We start from the raw sequence: 15,923 nt of genomic DNA on the forward strand, positions 1-15,923 counted from the left end.
TTTGACCATAAATGACTTCCACTATTTATTCTTTAAAGTCTTGCTGTAGTTGACTGCCTTATGTCTTGCTATCGTTCCATCATCATCGTGCTTCAACTTGAACAACCACTTCACTTTGATAGCTTTTGTGTGTGCTGGAAATTCAACTAACTCCCATGTGTTGTTTCTTTCAATCGCTTGTAACTCTTCGACCATAAATGACTTCCATTGTTTATTATTTAAAGTCTTGCTATATTTGATTAGTTCAATACCTACAAGTAAAGCGAAATGAACTAATTCTCCATTTAGTGTGACTTCATCGTCACCAACCACTTCATAGTCTTGAAGTCTTGCTAGAGGAACTCTAGCTCTTTGAGGTCTTTGCATTGTACTAGCCACAACCTCTTCGACTACATTGGGAATGTTAGCAATTTCTTCGACTTCCACTTCAACAAGAGTGTCATTGACTGAAATTTCTTCTTCGACACCATAAATCATCAAAGGCTTGTTAATTGCATCACCCGAATTCCAATCCCAGGAATAATTTTCATCAATCACAATATCTCGACTCATCACGATCTTTTCATTAATTGGATTGAACATCCTGTATGCATGAGTTTTATGATATCCTTCAAAAATCATAGGTTCACTCTTGTCATCAAGCTTCCTTCTTCTTGCATCAGGAACATGCTTGTAACAAATAGAGACAAATACCTTTAGATGACTCACTGATGGTCGTTTTCCACTTCAATTTCTTTGTAGGACACCAGTTCAGTATATAGACAGCAGTGGTGACCCCTTCACCTCATTAGGATTTTGGCAGATTCTTTTGCTTCAACATGCATCTCACCATATTCAATATGATCCTATTTTTTCTTTATGCCATTCCATTATGTTGAGGCGTGTAAGGAGTAGTTACCTCATGCTCAGTACCATGTGCTGCACAGAATTCCTCAAATATCTTGGATGTGTATTCGCCACCTCCATGTGTTTGCAGAACATTGATCTTCTTTTCACTCTAGTTTTCGATAAGCATTTTGAATCTTTTAAAGATTTCAAATACTTTTTCTTTGTGCATGATCACATAGATCCAAAGCTTTCGACTATACTCATCAACAAACAAAACAAAATACATGTTTCCACCAATGGTACGCCCCCTGAACGGGCCACATACGTCTAAATGTACAACTTCGAGTATGCAGGAGGATGTCATTGGCATAGTCGACACAAAAGACTTTCTGGGTTGCTTCCCTACTAAAAAGCCTTCACAGAGTTTGTCGGGCATCACAAGACTTAGTATACCAGTTACCATATCTTGAGTAATCCGTTGATTGAGTAACCTAAATTCAGATGTCCAAACATCAAATGCCACATCCAACTATTCTTGTGGTCGACAACTATTTTTAGGCATTGTACTTTAGTCGAACTGATCATGGTCTTAAATGTCATATTTTTTAACACAGGAGATTTCAAGAGCAAATTATTCTAAGTGTCGAACAATTCCAAGGCTCCATCTTTGATGACCAATAAGAAACTTTTTTCGACCAGTTGTCCAACACTTAGCAGGTTGCACTTCATTCCAAATACATAGAATACATCTTTGATCATAACCTTTGCACCATTTCTCCTTTGAACAACTATGTTACCAGTACCTTTTAATTCCAACTAGCTATTATCTACAAGTTTGACCTTGCTCTTCTTCGACTCTTCGAAATTTATTAACCACACTTTTCTCTCAGTCATATGATTCGAGCAGCCTGTGTCGAGAAACCATTTTTTGGCGTCGACATGCTCATCTGCAACTGAAACCATAACCACCCTATCTTTAGAATCATCTGAATCTTGACGTGCAAGGTCCGCTCCTTCGTCCTTGCCTTATGTATAAAATGATACTTTAATTCTTTTATATCTTTAAAAATATAATTTTTCCGGTTGATTAACACCATTATTTTGTATTTTCATCATTGAACTCTGATTTGCACTAAATTAACATCAAAACGACCGAGTGAACATAATAGATATTCTCCTCAAGTTTAATTTCTGTTTTGGGGCATGTTTCTTTTAACTAATTTCAAATTTGACATTTTAAATGTATTTTAACATTCTATTTTTAATCTTTATTCATTAATAGTCAAGGGAGAGAAACCTGTGTACGTGGACTTAAATTAATATGTGAAAGTACGAAAAAAATGATCATGGTGATCTTTAAATGCAGTTGAAAAGAAAAGTGTATAAAGTAAGGACTCCTCCCCATACAATTCTAAAATACATTTTGAATTTAGAGTCGTAAAATATTTATATACTGCTCATATATTTTAATAGATAAAAACTTTTTTTATAATAATATATAAGTGGTGTCTAGCATGAACCATCAAACAAGTGTTTCACTGGTGAGACTTTTTGTACACCATAAGATTTATTTAAAAACTAATTAAAGGTTAAGATGAGTTCAAAATAAAAAGGAGAACATGTGTGTACTTTTTCTCCCACTCATCTCTATTCTCTATCATGTATCCCTCAATTACTGCTTTAACTTCTCGTACAAACGAAACTGGTTTATCTACAGTCCTTGAATGATACGCTCAAACTACCTTGTGTCTAATGAGACTAATTTTGAGGATGTTGTTAATTCTCAAATAAATACAATGATCAATCCGAACTATGACAAATAAAATTGAAATTCAAATATATAATTAAGATTTTATTTTGACATTGTAGAAATTGATTCACGGTTTTTATTTATCAAAATAGGTCACATTATATACAAGATGAGGCATTCATTAGCTCCTAGAATCATGCCTATAATACTGTAATTTCTAATTCTGTATACAGCAGTACAATTACAATATTGAATGAAATCTGATCCTATTATTAATAGCAGGATTTTTACCAAATATGGCAGAACAGAATATGATTCTGTTATACCAAATATAGCTTAATACCCCCCTCAAGTTGGAGCATGAAGATTTCTAATGCCCAACTTGTCGATAAAAGAGTTAAATTACGGCTTTCCTAATTCTTTTGTGAGTATATCCGCAAGCTGAGCAGTGGTAGGGACATAGATTGGACGAATATTATCTTTGAGAATTTCATTCCGGACGAAATGGAAGTCAACTTCAATGTGTTTGGTGCGTTCTTGGAACACCGGGTTCTTGGCAATGTATAAAGCCGCTTGACTGTCACAGTGAATGATCATGGGTTTGTTATGATCAATTCCTAGATTAGAGAGGATTCCCTTTAACCATTTTAACTCGCATGTAGTAGTCGCCATTGACCGGTACTCAGCCTCAGCAGATGACCGAGAGACCGTATGTTGTTTTTTCGTTTTCCAAGAAATAGGAGAGTCACCAAGCTGCACCAGCCAGCCAGTGACTGATCGCCTGGTTAGAGGGCAGCTAGCCCAATCTGAGTCGCACCAACCGTGAAGTTGCAGGTCACATTGTTGACTGAAAAATATTCCTTGTCCTGGATTGCCTTTCAAGAACCGAACCACTCTGAATGCAGCCTCCCAATGATCCGTACGAGGTTCGTGCATGAATTGAGACAAAATATGAACACAATAAGATAGCTCAGGCCGAGTGAAGCACAAATAAATCAACCGCCCAACCAAACGCCGGTATTTCTCGGGATTTGAAAGCAACGGTCCCGCAACTAGTGATAAGCGATGATTCTGCTCCAGTGGGGTGGGCGCAGGTTTAGCACCAAGAAGGCCGGCTTCAGATATGATGTCAAGTGCGTATTTGCGCTGACAGAGAAAAATACCTGTAGGATTTCTAGCAACTTCAATACCTAGAAAATACTTCAATACACCCAAGTCTTTCATATGAAAACAAGTGCTAAGGTAGAGTTTAAAATGCTTGATGGCAGAGAGGAAGTATTTCCTGCAATGATTAAGTCATCAACATAAACAAGAACCACAAGGTGGGTATCTTCTTGGTGCAAAGTAAACAAAGAATAATCAAGGTATGATTGTTGGAATCCGTAAGATTTGAGAGCAGCCGAAAGCTTGGCAAACCAACAACGTGGAGCCTGGTTTAAACCATAAAGAGATTTATGTAGTTTGCAGACCATGTCTTGTTGCAAAGTTGAAAAACCAGGAGGCATTTTCATGAAAACCTCTTCATGCAGATCATCGTGTAGAAACGCGTTGTGCACATCCATCTGATGGAGTTCCCAAGCTTTTGCCGCTGCCACTGCCAAGACAGTGCGTACCGTTACCATTTTTGCGACCGGTGCAAATGTTTTAGTGTAATTGACCCCTTCCACTTGGTGATTGCCTAGTATGACTAATTGGGCTTTAAATCGTTCAATTGTACCATCAGAGTGGTGTTTTATGCGGTACACCCATTTGCTACCAAGAGCTTTCTTCCCATGAGGTAGTTTTTGTATACTCCAAGTACGATTTCGTTCAAGGGCTTCGATTTCAGTTTGCATTGCGTCTCTCCAACGAGCATCCTTCACTGCCTCATGAAAGTAGAATGGCTCTTTTTCGGCACTAATTGCTGCAAGGAAATGTTTATGCGGCAAAGAAATTTTTTCACAATTTACATAATGTGTGATAGGATATGGTGCACCTGAAGCGTGTGATTGAGCGGATGAGCAAGGTAAAGGACTCAACTTATGAACCGTGTTGGTGACATAGTCTTGCAACCGAGTAGATGGATACTTGACACGGCAACCGCGTCCCAAAGATTCATTTTCATTCTCGTCGTGACTAGTTTGAGATTGTATATGTATGGGGCCTGTTACTGCATCAGTACTTTCTTCACCATCCTCTACAGCAGGATTCCCCCTATTTTCATGTATGATTTCTATTGATGACTCATTTTGATAGGCTGTCCCACCTTTATTTTGATTTTCCACATCATCCTCTTCTGTGATAGGAAGCTCCAGCGTCGTTCTATTTGTCCCAACATCATCTTTTTGTTTTTCAATTTCATGAAATGGAAACTGATTTTCAGAGAAAATTACGTCTCGTGACACAAAGAATTCATGGCTTTCAAGATCGTAAACTCTCCATCCTTTTTGTCCATAAGGATACCCAACGAAAACACACCGACGGCTGCGAGTCGCAAATTTGTCTCCATTTGTATGTTGGTTTCGTGCAAAACACAGGGAACTGAAAACACGCAAGTGAATATAACATGGTGCATGTCCATGTAGTATTTCATATGGGCTTTTTCCTTTTAAAATGGAGCTTGGAGTTCGATTAATCAAGTATCCTGCTGTCAAGACACATTCGCCCCAAAAATCAATGGATAAATTTCCTTGAAATCTTAAAGCTCGCGCCACATTTAGAATATGCCTATGCTTTCTTTTGACTATACCATTTTGTTGGGGTGTTCCTGTGCAAGAAGTTTGGAACATTATCCCATTTTCAAGAAAATATTTTTTCATGCAAATAAATTCTGTTCCATTATCGCTTCTTACGGTTTTGACCTTCTTATTATACTGCCTTTCCACCATAGAAAAAAAATTTGTCAGTGTCCTTGACACTTCCTTTTTATCAATTAGTAAAGAAATCCAAACTGCACGTAAGCAATCATCGACAATAGTGAGAAAGTATGAAGCACCACAAGAAGAGGGAGTTCTATATGCTCCCCATAGATCACAATGTATTAAATCAAATATGTCAGAAGCTTGTTTATTACTCAACGAAAATGTTTCTCTAGTTTGTTTAGCTCTTTGGCATGTATCACAAACTTTATTTTTCAACTCACTAACACTACCTCCATTACAATTAGAGACTAACTGAGTAGTTTTCCAAGATGGATGTCCCAAGCGTTTATGCCACATATCTAGTTGATTTGATCCTTCAGCCTTGTTAGCCTTTACTTTCGGAACCTCCCGGAATAAGTAGAGTCCATCCCTCCGTTCACCCGCTCCAATCAGCATCTTCGAAGTGCGGTCCTGAATAGCACACAAGTCAGCAGTAAAATGAACATTACAATTGGATTCATCTGACAATTGTGACATAGAAATTAAATTGCAATTCAACTGAGGAACATAAAGCACATTTTTTAGTATTAAATCATCAGCGAGCTTTATTTTTCCTTCTTTAGTTGACATTGCAGTTTGTCCGTTGGGAAGTCCAACGGGACAGCCAATTACTTCCTTCACATCGCATAGGTGTTGTATTATTCCTGTCATATGATTAGATGCTCCGCTATCGAGGATCCAAGCGTTGAGTTTAGTCTTACCGGTCATGCTCTCATTTGAAGTAACTTTTGAGGTGTTCAACATTTCTACTAGAGTTTTCCACTGCTCTTTGCTCAATCCTGTCATGACAGGGTTCTCTATATCTCCACCACTAGATCCCATGTTTTGGACAGCTGTTGCACCCCAAAATTTGCCCTCTTTATTTGAGCTATAAGTTATTAATGACGTTTATTTCGTCATTCCAAAATTGAAGAAAAATAATAAAGAGTTTTCATAGGTTTAAGAAGAAAGGCGTGAAAAATGGTTTAAACAGTTGAAATACGAGAAAATTCGCAAGTCATATTTGGAAGGTGATATGAGCTAAGTTCCCGCGTTGTCCTGACCGTTTCGACGATATCTACAACTTTCGTGTTCGACTTGGAAGCCAATTCTTTGAGTAAGGTCGCCAGATTTACAATTTACTTGAGGTTTCGTGGTGAAAAACAGTGCTGAATGTAGGGTTTCGGACCTCGGAAAATTCGTATCTCCTAATCCGCTCGCCGGATTCACTTGAAAATTTAACTGGAGCTCCGTACCATCATTACCAAGATTTCATATGTTCGGACCAAAGGCCAATTCTGCACGGAAAATTCCCAGAATTTTAAGGATCGTCGCGTTGTTTCGGTAAAAAAATATGTTTTTGAGTATGTCGCGCCTAGTTTGAAAATTCATAACTTCTTCGATTTTTATCGTATGAAGTCCATTCCGGCGGCATTCTCTCGGAAATTTCGTTAGCTTCGTTTCTTCGTCACACATGCTTGTTCAGATTTTGAGCCGAAGGTAGGGTTTTATCGAGTTCTTTGAGCGGTACTCACAAAATTTTGCACAGTCGTACCAGATGAATCGGCGTTTCTCGTCATTCAAACGGGCGTATTTTCTTCACCGCTTATCGGATTGAGGTGATTCTCGCGGCGATGAGTCACAAATTTGGTCATCTTCATAGTGGCATTGGTTTCGTTCCGGAATTGAGAGCCGAAACGAGTTTCCTTAAAAACGAGCCAAAATAAGACGCACCGAGGGCGATTTGGACAATTCGCGTTGACAATATATAAACATTTTGCTCTTCACAAATCAAAAGGAGGACTCTCATAATTTCAATTCACCAAATTTTTCACAAACTTTTTCTCTCATTTCTCTCTCAATTTTCAAAGATCAAAACCACAAATTCTATAAAACTTTCATCAACCTTCATCAACTTTCATCAAGAATCAAGAGCAATATGGATTGAAGTTCAAGATCTCGAGTTCGGATTCGCTCTCCCCTCCTCTATTCTCGCGCATCACACTCTCACTCTTTTTCGGATTCGCTTTTCGATCTCGTCCGTGTTCGCGTTCGTGTTCGTGTCGTGTTCGTGTTCGCGCGTCGGTTTAGATCTTTATTCGGTAAGCCTTGAACCTTGAATTAAGTGCTTAATTGTTGATGATAACATGATTCGAATGCTAGATCTAGTGGTTGATGATGCTTAATTGATGTTGATGATGATTAAATATTAGATTCTTTGGAACCTTGCTTGCAATTGCATGTGGATACAAGTTTGGTGCACTATGTGTTTGTTTTAATGCTTGCATGAGTTTGTTGTTTAATAATCAATGATGTTGATTTGAAATCCATGTGGATTGAGGCCTAATTGTGGTGATTTGATGTTCATAACACTGTGCAAATCGAGTTTAATTCGTGCTTGATCATTGTTCTTGATGGATGCATGTTTGAATTGCTTTGAATGTTGATTGTGCTGTTTTTTTGACTCCGTGCTCATCGTAACCGGTTACGCTTCAGGCTGTAGCCGGTTACGAACCCGTGTTTACCTCGTTGCGCTGATTTTGTACACAGCGTAACCGGTTACGCTCCTGGCCGTAACCGGTTACGAGTTTGTTTTTTACCTCTATTTTTGCTTCTGTGTACAGCGTAACCGGTTACGCTTCAGGACGTAATCGGTTACGAACCCGTGTTTTTCCTTCCTTTTGCTTCTGTTTTGACCGTAACCCGTTACGGGTCAGGGCGTAACCGGTTACGGCTGTGTGTTTTGTTCTTAACTTCAAAAATTCATATCTTTTCGCTCGTAACTCCGATTTGCGTGTTCTTTATATCGTTGGAAAGCTTGTAAGATATACTATTTTGTGGAATGATTTGTATTTCTGAATTTTGTGTTTTCCATGATGGTACTTTTGTCGGCTTCCGGTGTGATTTTTGCATGCTTATTCGCGTATTACCGTACCTTTTCCATGTTCGTTTTGTCCGGTTTTATTTTAGAATAGCAATAACGCAATTCCGATTGCGGTGTCTTGTTATCTCTAACGTGTGTGCTAGTGTGCGAGGCTTTTGGAAGGTCACCGATTGATGCTCATTCTATGAGTGTTCCGCTTTACTTGCGGGACACGATTTCATTCGCTTGCTTTGTGTTCTCATCCTGGAGACACATCTCTATTACTCTATATCTGCTTGTTTGGTTTGCTTGTTCCTCTTGCAGGTGTATTGTGATTGTGTTCGACGTGCGTGTCGACCTTTGTGTGCTTTCATGGCCAATCGGTGTGCTGACTATTTGCTTTTGCTTTGCTAGCTCGCTCGCGGGATCCTTAGTTTCTTCCCTTTGCTTCGCTTTAGTTTACGGATCATCATCCGTTTGGTATTGATCCCATTTCATTTTATTTCTATTGCACTTTATCGCTTTCTCGCATCATCCTTTAACATGAGAAGTAGGACCTAGACATGCATCTGGCCAAGCCCTCGAAAGAGGCTCTGTTTTTGTTGGTGTGTTTATATTTGTGCTTTGCGGCAGGGAGTCACGGTGTAATAAGTCCTATATGGCACCTCGTTAAGTCCTCATGGAAGGCACGCGGAAAGGGTTAGCAATCAACCCCCGCCTAGTCTCATCGAGTCTGTTCATTACGCGCACGCTTCGCGTCGCTTGCTTTTGAACCTGCACAAGATCTTGTTATCGAGTATGTCAGGAAAAGGGTTCATGCAACCGGACCCCCCGCCTTTCTTATAGCTCGCGTCGCTCGATGTTGATGCTCGGTGTACGCGCGCACCGTTTTCCTATACGATCCGTGACGGCTTGGTTGCTGAGAGGGGACCGCCCTCTTGTCTATGGCCCGATCATTTTCGCGAGGTCTAATGCTTGGTTGACTTGGGTTGAGCTGCTCCCCTTGGCTATGGCGGGACCGCTTTTCTACCATTCGGTCAGTACCGTTGGTTTGTTTGCTTTACGAGCGGAGCTCGTTTGTGTGATATTATTGTGTGCTTCCCCTTTTTTCTCGTAGGTTGTTAGCTTAGTTTAGATTTGTACCCTTTGTATGATAACATTAGGTAGCAAGCTTTCCCCCTTAGCTTAGGCTTTCCTCATGCACTCTTTAAAACACAAACCACACTCTTTAATTTTCTTTTCTTAAGAGCTTTTTATTTCCGCTCCATTCCCAAGCATAAGTCTCCAAAGGTCAAGCAGCGGAGTGTGAATGTAACTCGTTCACCTAAAAAACACAAAACAAACAAAAATTAGTTAGCCGAGCTACGGTACCTCTGATTCCGCAAAACGGATACGTAGGCAGCGAGGTAGGGCCCGTGCGAGCACAATCTTTTCTTTTCCCTACATTTTGCATTCATTTTAGTCCAGATTAGCGTAGATTTGTTACACACCCATAGACCGTTGTTTTGTTTTGTGGTTTGCTGGCATTCCCTTCCTTTTCAGGATAAATATGTTAGTGGCGACTCTGTTAATTTTCGCGGTAGCGACAGCTGACGACTCTGCTGGGGACGTCTCGACCTATTGCTGGTCCGGACCTAGCGAGTCGATCCTAGCGCTTGTGTGTTTATCTTTTGTTGTTTTATCGCTTTGCATATTTTACCTGTTTGCATTGCATTCTATGTGCGCTTTTACTTTTCTGCATCATATTCTGGACTGTCTGGATCTCTGTCTGTGGGTGGGTGTTTCAAGAGGTAAAAGGCCCAATACCCAGGCTATGAGTGATACCATAGGAACTAGGAATAGAGTGGCCGTGACGGACAGAAGGCGTATGCCTGATTGATCTGATCACGTATCCACAGGCAGAGCTTGGTGGAATGAGGCAATATCGTATGATAGCGCCTACATTCGATCCTCTGTTGGCTTTTCGACCTACCCTGGCCTAGATTTACCCGTGAGTGGGGCGGGAATCAATCATTGATTAACAGGTACATTGATGGTGACTTTGGATCTTGTTCGAGGGTTACCGCTGTTCTTGTTCGAGGGTTACCGCTGTTCTCGTTCGAGTGTTCTATTGGTTCCTGTTCATGGGGTACTATGGTTCTTGTTCGAGTGGTGATCTGTGTTCTATTCCAGTGTGTTGTTGACTATGGGTGTTGGTTCCGTGGTTTGACATTCTATGTTCCGTGTGGTATACTATTTGGGGCCGAATCTTTGGCTATGTACAGTGTGTTACCGGCAGTCCGGAATGCCTGGTGGGCGGCAACAAGTCCCACCACTTTGCATCATAGCATATTTATTTCCAAAAGAAACGCAAAAAAAAAGTATATAATAATAAGCATTTGCATGTCATATTTTCAGGGATATTCAGGAGTTCACCCAAGTTGAAGATGGACATTCCCACTGATACCGTCAAAGAACGTACAAGGCACATCAGAGCTTATAAGATTCCGGATATTGATGTTTCGGGGTTGATTGGTTTGAGTTCTCGGTTGGAAGGGGAGGTTCTCCGTGACTTCAATCATGATTATGGCAATTTGCTCTCCATTCTCAATACATCTTTCGATCCAATGGCTTTGATCACCCTGTTTCAGTTCTATGATCCACAGTTGAGGTGTTTTACATTTCAGGACTATCAATTGGTGCCAACACTCGAGGAGTTTTCTTACATACTCAATATCCGAATCACTGATGATGTACCTTTTATTCGAGTTCCCGAGGTTGTGAGATTTGAAAAAAATAGCTGAAGCTTTTCACATGGGTATAAAGGAGGTGGAAAGAAATTGGAAGTCATCGGGCGGTGTTTCTGGTTTCTATCTTTGCTTTTTGATCAGTAGGGCTGAGGATGCGGCTAAGAAGGAGCAGTGGGTTGATTTTAGTCGTTTGCTTGCTATCATGATTTATGGTATTGTCTTATTCCCTTCAAGAGAGAACTTTGTGAGTTTGGCGGCGATTTGTGTCTTTATGAATAAAAACCCCGTGCCAACGTTGCTTGCAGATGCTTATTTTTTGATCCATTCGAGAAGTAAGAAGGGAGGATATGTTGTTGGTTTTTGTCTTCCATTGTTGTATCAGTGGTTCATGTTGCATTTGCCGGTGAGAGGATCTTTTGTGCTCAAGAAGAGTTCTCTTAAGTGGTCAGATAGGATTGTTAACCTCACATCTTATGACATCAGGTGGAACTATTGTGTGGGGAAGATTTGGAACATCATCACTAGTTGCGGTCAATATCCCAACGTTCCTCTCATGGGAACCAGAGGTTGCATTAGTTACAATCCCACACTCGCCTATCGTCAATTGGGATATGCAATGGAAAGGGCTCAGAATGATGTAGAAGCGTTTGAATCAGTGTACTTTGCTGATGATAAAGATCCTCTGGAGCTAGAGAAGATAGCGTATGCTTGGACTAAAGTCCATAGAAGGGATCAGACTACTTTGAGCAAGAAGGTTCCTATTGCTATGGGTCCTTACAGGAAATGGGTTGAGGCAAGAGTGGCAAATCTGTTGTTGCCATTTGCGAGGTCATGTCTGTTGTATGAACAACCTCCCGTGGTTTTATTTGATACAGTTGCGACTGAACTCTATATTCAGGCTGAAGCAGACAACATCAAACTAAAAGCAAAGGATAATGAGGTTGGCTTGGAGAGGTATTTTCAAGATCGCGAAAAGGCGGAATTGGCTCGTAAGCTCAAGCATGCGCAAGGTGAAGGTTCAAGCATGACACGTGCCCAAAGGCGATCTCATGACTTGATGGAAGAAAGCTTGTACCGAAAACAGCAGGAATGTGCGAAGTTGCGAAGGTCCGAAAACAATAGCAAGAGAAGGATGCAGGATTCAGAACAACAGTTGATGGAAGAAAAAGCCAAGTCAGCTCGACTTGAAGAAGAGCTCGCAAGACTCCGAGCCCAGCGGAGAGGAGATGGAGGAGCTCATTCTGTTATCAGACGATCCTAGTGCTGCTATGGATTGGATTTGTTTGGTCTATGGGGTTGATTTGATGTGTATTCTTAATGTTTGTCGCCCATGTCCAGGATTGTTGGATGGGGTCGCATTTTGATGTTCTGGATTTCTTTTGTATGCCTTATGAGCACATTGTGACACGGTTATGTGTTTTGTTTGTATGAACTCAAATTCTCAGTTATGTTTGAATGAAATATGCTCAGTTTGATGAATTATTCTCGTGTGTGGATTGCTGTTCGAATATATTCTGTATCAGGGTTTCTATGTCCTATCTGAAAGTGGGATGAACTCTTGGATACCTGAAAATTGACAAACATTTCATGCATATCATTCATATATCATACATGTCATATATTTGCAGGTTTTGCAGGTCTTATATCTTATGTCTCGCTGTTTTGTTATCAGAAGGAGTTCTAAGACGCTAATCACCCGTATCCGACTAGGAGCAATCAGAGAAGACAGATGGAACAGATTGAGGAACAAATGGCAGAGATGAGAGCTCAACTGACAGAGCAGATGAATGCGCAGATGGCGCAGTTTATGGAAGCATTGACTAATGTGACCAAGGGGCAGGATGACTTGCGGGTTCTCGTCGAGAACTCCAGAAGGGTTGAGAATGGAGGACATCCAGGGCTGTTTGACGATGTGTCTGGTAGAATTGACGATCACCATGATCCGAATGAGTTTGATCACGTGGGAGGGCACTATAATCCTTTCAATCAGCATCACGGGTTTCCACCTCCACCTCCGTCTCGTCTGTTGGGAAGGAGAGATCATCAGAACCGTGGTAATTTGGATTTCAATGTTGAGAACTTTGACCAGGTATCAAGGCATAGTGCTGAGGGTGCACATGATGAAGTTGAGAGGTATCGTCTGATTGAAGAACGTCTCAGAGCTGTTGAAGGCAAAAGGGTGTTAGGCATGGATATCAATGACTTGGGGTTGGTTCCTGGTGTGAGGATTCCACCAAAATTCAAAGTTCCATCTATTGACAAATACTATGGGGCGACTTGCCCTATGACTCATGTTAAGGCGTATTATCGGAAGATGTCCGTATACTCTGAGGATGAGGGTTTTCTAATGCATTTCTTCCAGGATAGTCTTGCTGGGGCTTCTTTGGAGTGGTATGTTCAACTCGAGCGCACTCATATCCATTCTTGGAGAGATCTTGTGGAGGCTTTTATTAAGCACTATCAGTACAATGTTGATATGGCACCCAACAGGACCCAGTTGCAGAGTTTGGTTCAGGGGTCTAAAGAATCTTTCAAAGAGTACGCTCAGAAATGGCGTGAGTTATCCGCAAGAGTTCAGCCACCGATGACTGAACGTGAGATGATTGACATGTTCACCAGTACCTTGTCTGGACACTATTATTTGGCTTGCAGTGCTTCAGCTAACTTTTCTGAAATGGTGAGATATGGCGAACGTGTTGAGATGGGTCTAAAGATGGGAAAAATTCAGTTAGGAGCTTCTTCTAATTCTGCTGGTGGTAAGAAACAAGCTGAAGGTTATGCCAGAAGGAAGGAAATGCAGATGCCATATATGGAAGAAGGGGTTCAGGGAGAAGAAATTCACAGGTTAATGCTGTTATGATCCCAGTACCACAACAACAACAACAGGGACAATGTTCCAATAATGATCGTTATCCTCCCAGGACTAGGCCTCACAGAAAGATTGACCCGATTCCTATGACCTATGCTTAGGTGTTGCAACATTTGCTCAAGATTGAGAAGATTACTTTGAGAGATGTTCCGAATGCTCCGGACACACAATCTCCGAACTACAATGCAAACGCACGATGTGCTTTCCATTCAGGTGCCGCTGGGCATGATACCGAGAGGTGTATTGCGTTGAAGAATAAGGTCCAGGACTTGTTGGATCAAAAGATAATCCAATTCACTCCTACACCAAATATTGTCAAAAATCCGATGCCTACCCATGGGGGTCCAGCTGTGAATGCCATTGTCAATGGTGAAGAGGTGGATAGTGATTGTGACTTTGATAGCTGGATTCGTCCAAGTATTCCTGGAGAGGTGCCTAGCAACTGGACAATCGAAGATGTCATCCAAGTTACACAGGCTCAGGAGTAAATTCCTTGTTTTTACTTTTCTTATCATGACATAATTCCTACGCTCTGCCCAAGGCGTAGTGAATCATTTGTAGGGCCATGCAGTTTGCATTTTCAAAGTTAATCAGGAAATAAAAGGACGTTTTTGCATTCAAATGTTTTGCTCTTTGTCTTTCTTTTTAACCTTTTTCTGTTAGATGGCGATGTTTTTGCACACACTTGCACATATCTTAATAAAAATAAAACTAAAATAAAACATCAATCATGCAGATGTTCCACTACCACGGATTCCATTGGTAACAGTTCCGCTATTGCTCATTATGATTTTGACAATCCGATCTACCAAGCCGAGGAGGAAGCTTATGAAGATTGTGATCTTCCCGACGAGTTGGCTAGATTGTTGAAACAGGAAAAGAAAGCGATTCATCCGCATCAAGAGGTAATCGAGATGGTAAATGTTGGTACTAAAGAGCAGGTCCGAGAAGTCAAGATAGGGGCTGCGCTTGAGAATAGTGTGAAGCAGAAGCTTATTGATATGTTGAAAGAGTATGCAGATATCTTCGCTTGGTCCTATGAGGATATGCCAGGTCTTAATACAGATATTGGGGTACACCGTCTACCTCTCAAGGAAGATAGTCCTCCTGTCAAGCAGAAGCTTCGAAGGACTCGCCCAGATATGTCTGAGAAGATTAAGAAAGAAGTCGAGAAACAGTTTGATGCTGGCTTTCTGCAAGTCGTGAATTACCCGCCGTGGGTTGCGAATATTGTTCCTGTGCCTAAGAAGGACGGAAAGGTCAGGATGTGTGTTGACTATAGAGATTTTAATAGGGCGAGTCCGAAAGATGATTTTCCTCTTCCCCACATTGATGTGTTAGTGGATAATACTGCTCCTTTCAAAGTGTTTTCCTTCATGGATGGCTTCTCTGGGTACAATCACATCAAGATGGCGCCGGAAGATATAGAGAAAACAACGTTTATCACACCGTGGGGAACTTTCTGCTATAAAGTCATGCCTTTTGGGTTGAAAAATGCAGGGGCATCGTATCAGCGCGCCATGGTGACTCTTTTTCACGACATGATTCACAAAGAGATTGAAGTGTATGTCGACGACATGATTGCAAAATATCACACTGAAGAAGAGCACTTGATTCACTTGCAAAAGTTGTTTGAAAGGCTTCGGGAATTCAGACTGCGGTTGAATCCAAACAAATGCACTTTCGGAGTGCGATCCGGAAAACTGTTGGGCTTTGTTGTTAGTGGGAAAGGTATTGAGGTCGATCCTGCCAAAATAAAAGCCATACAAGAGATGCCTGAGCCGAGAACAGAAAAAGAGGTTCGTGGTTTCTTAGGGAGATTGAACTACATTTCTAGATTCATCACTCATCTTATGGCCACTTGTGAACCAATATTCAAATTACTAAGAAAAGATCAGACGGCCAGGTGGAATAATGATTGTCAAAGAGCATTCGAAAAAGTAAAAGAGTATCTGCAGGAACCTCCGATACTAATGCCTCCAGTTCCAGGAAAGCCTTTGATTAT

At 41.0% G+C, this 15,923-nt stretch overlaps 1 protein-coding gene across 1 annotated transcript; it reads left to right on the forward strand.

Annotated features, from left to right (window-relative positions):
* The first annotated feature begins 11,113 nt into the window (after positions 1 to 11,113).
* LOC131623903 (uncharacterized) lies at positions 11,114 to 12,310 on the forward strand. Its single transcript, XM_058894898.1, has one exon. It carries the CDS (start codon positions 11,114 to 11,116, stop codon positions 12,308 to 12,310), a length of 1,197 nt encoding a protein of 398 aa, XP_058750881.1.
* Positions 12,311 to 15,923: the final 3,613 nt, after the last annotated feature.

Source organism: Vicia villosa, unplaced genomic scaffold, assembly GCF_029867415.1.
Source record: "Vicia villosa cultivar HV-30 ecotype Madison, WI unplaced genomic scaffold, Vvil1.0 ctg.000089F_1_1, whole genome shotgun sequence".
NCBI classification, from domain to species: Eukaryota; Viridiplantae; Streptophyta; class Magnoliopsida; order Fabales; family Fabaceae; genus Vicia; species Vicia villosa.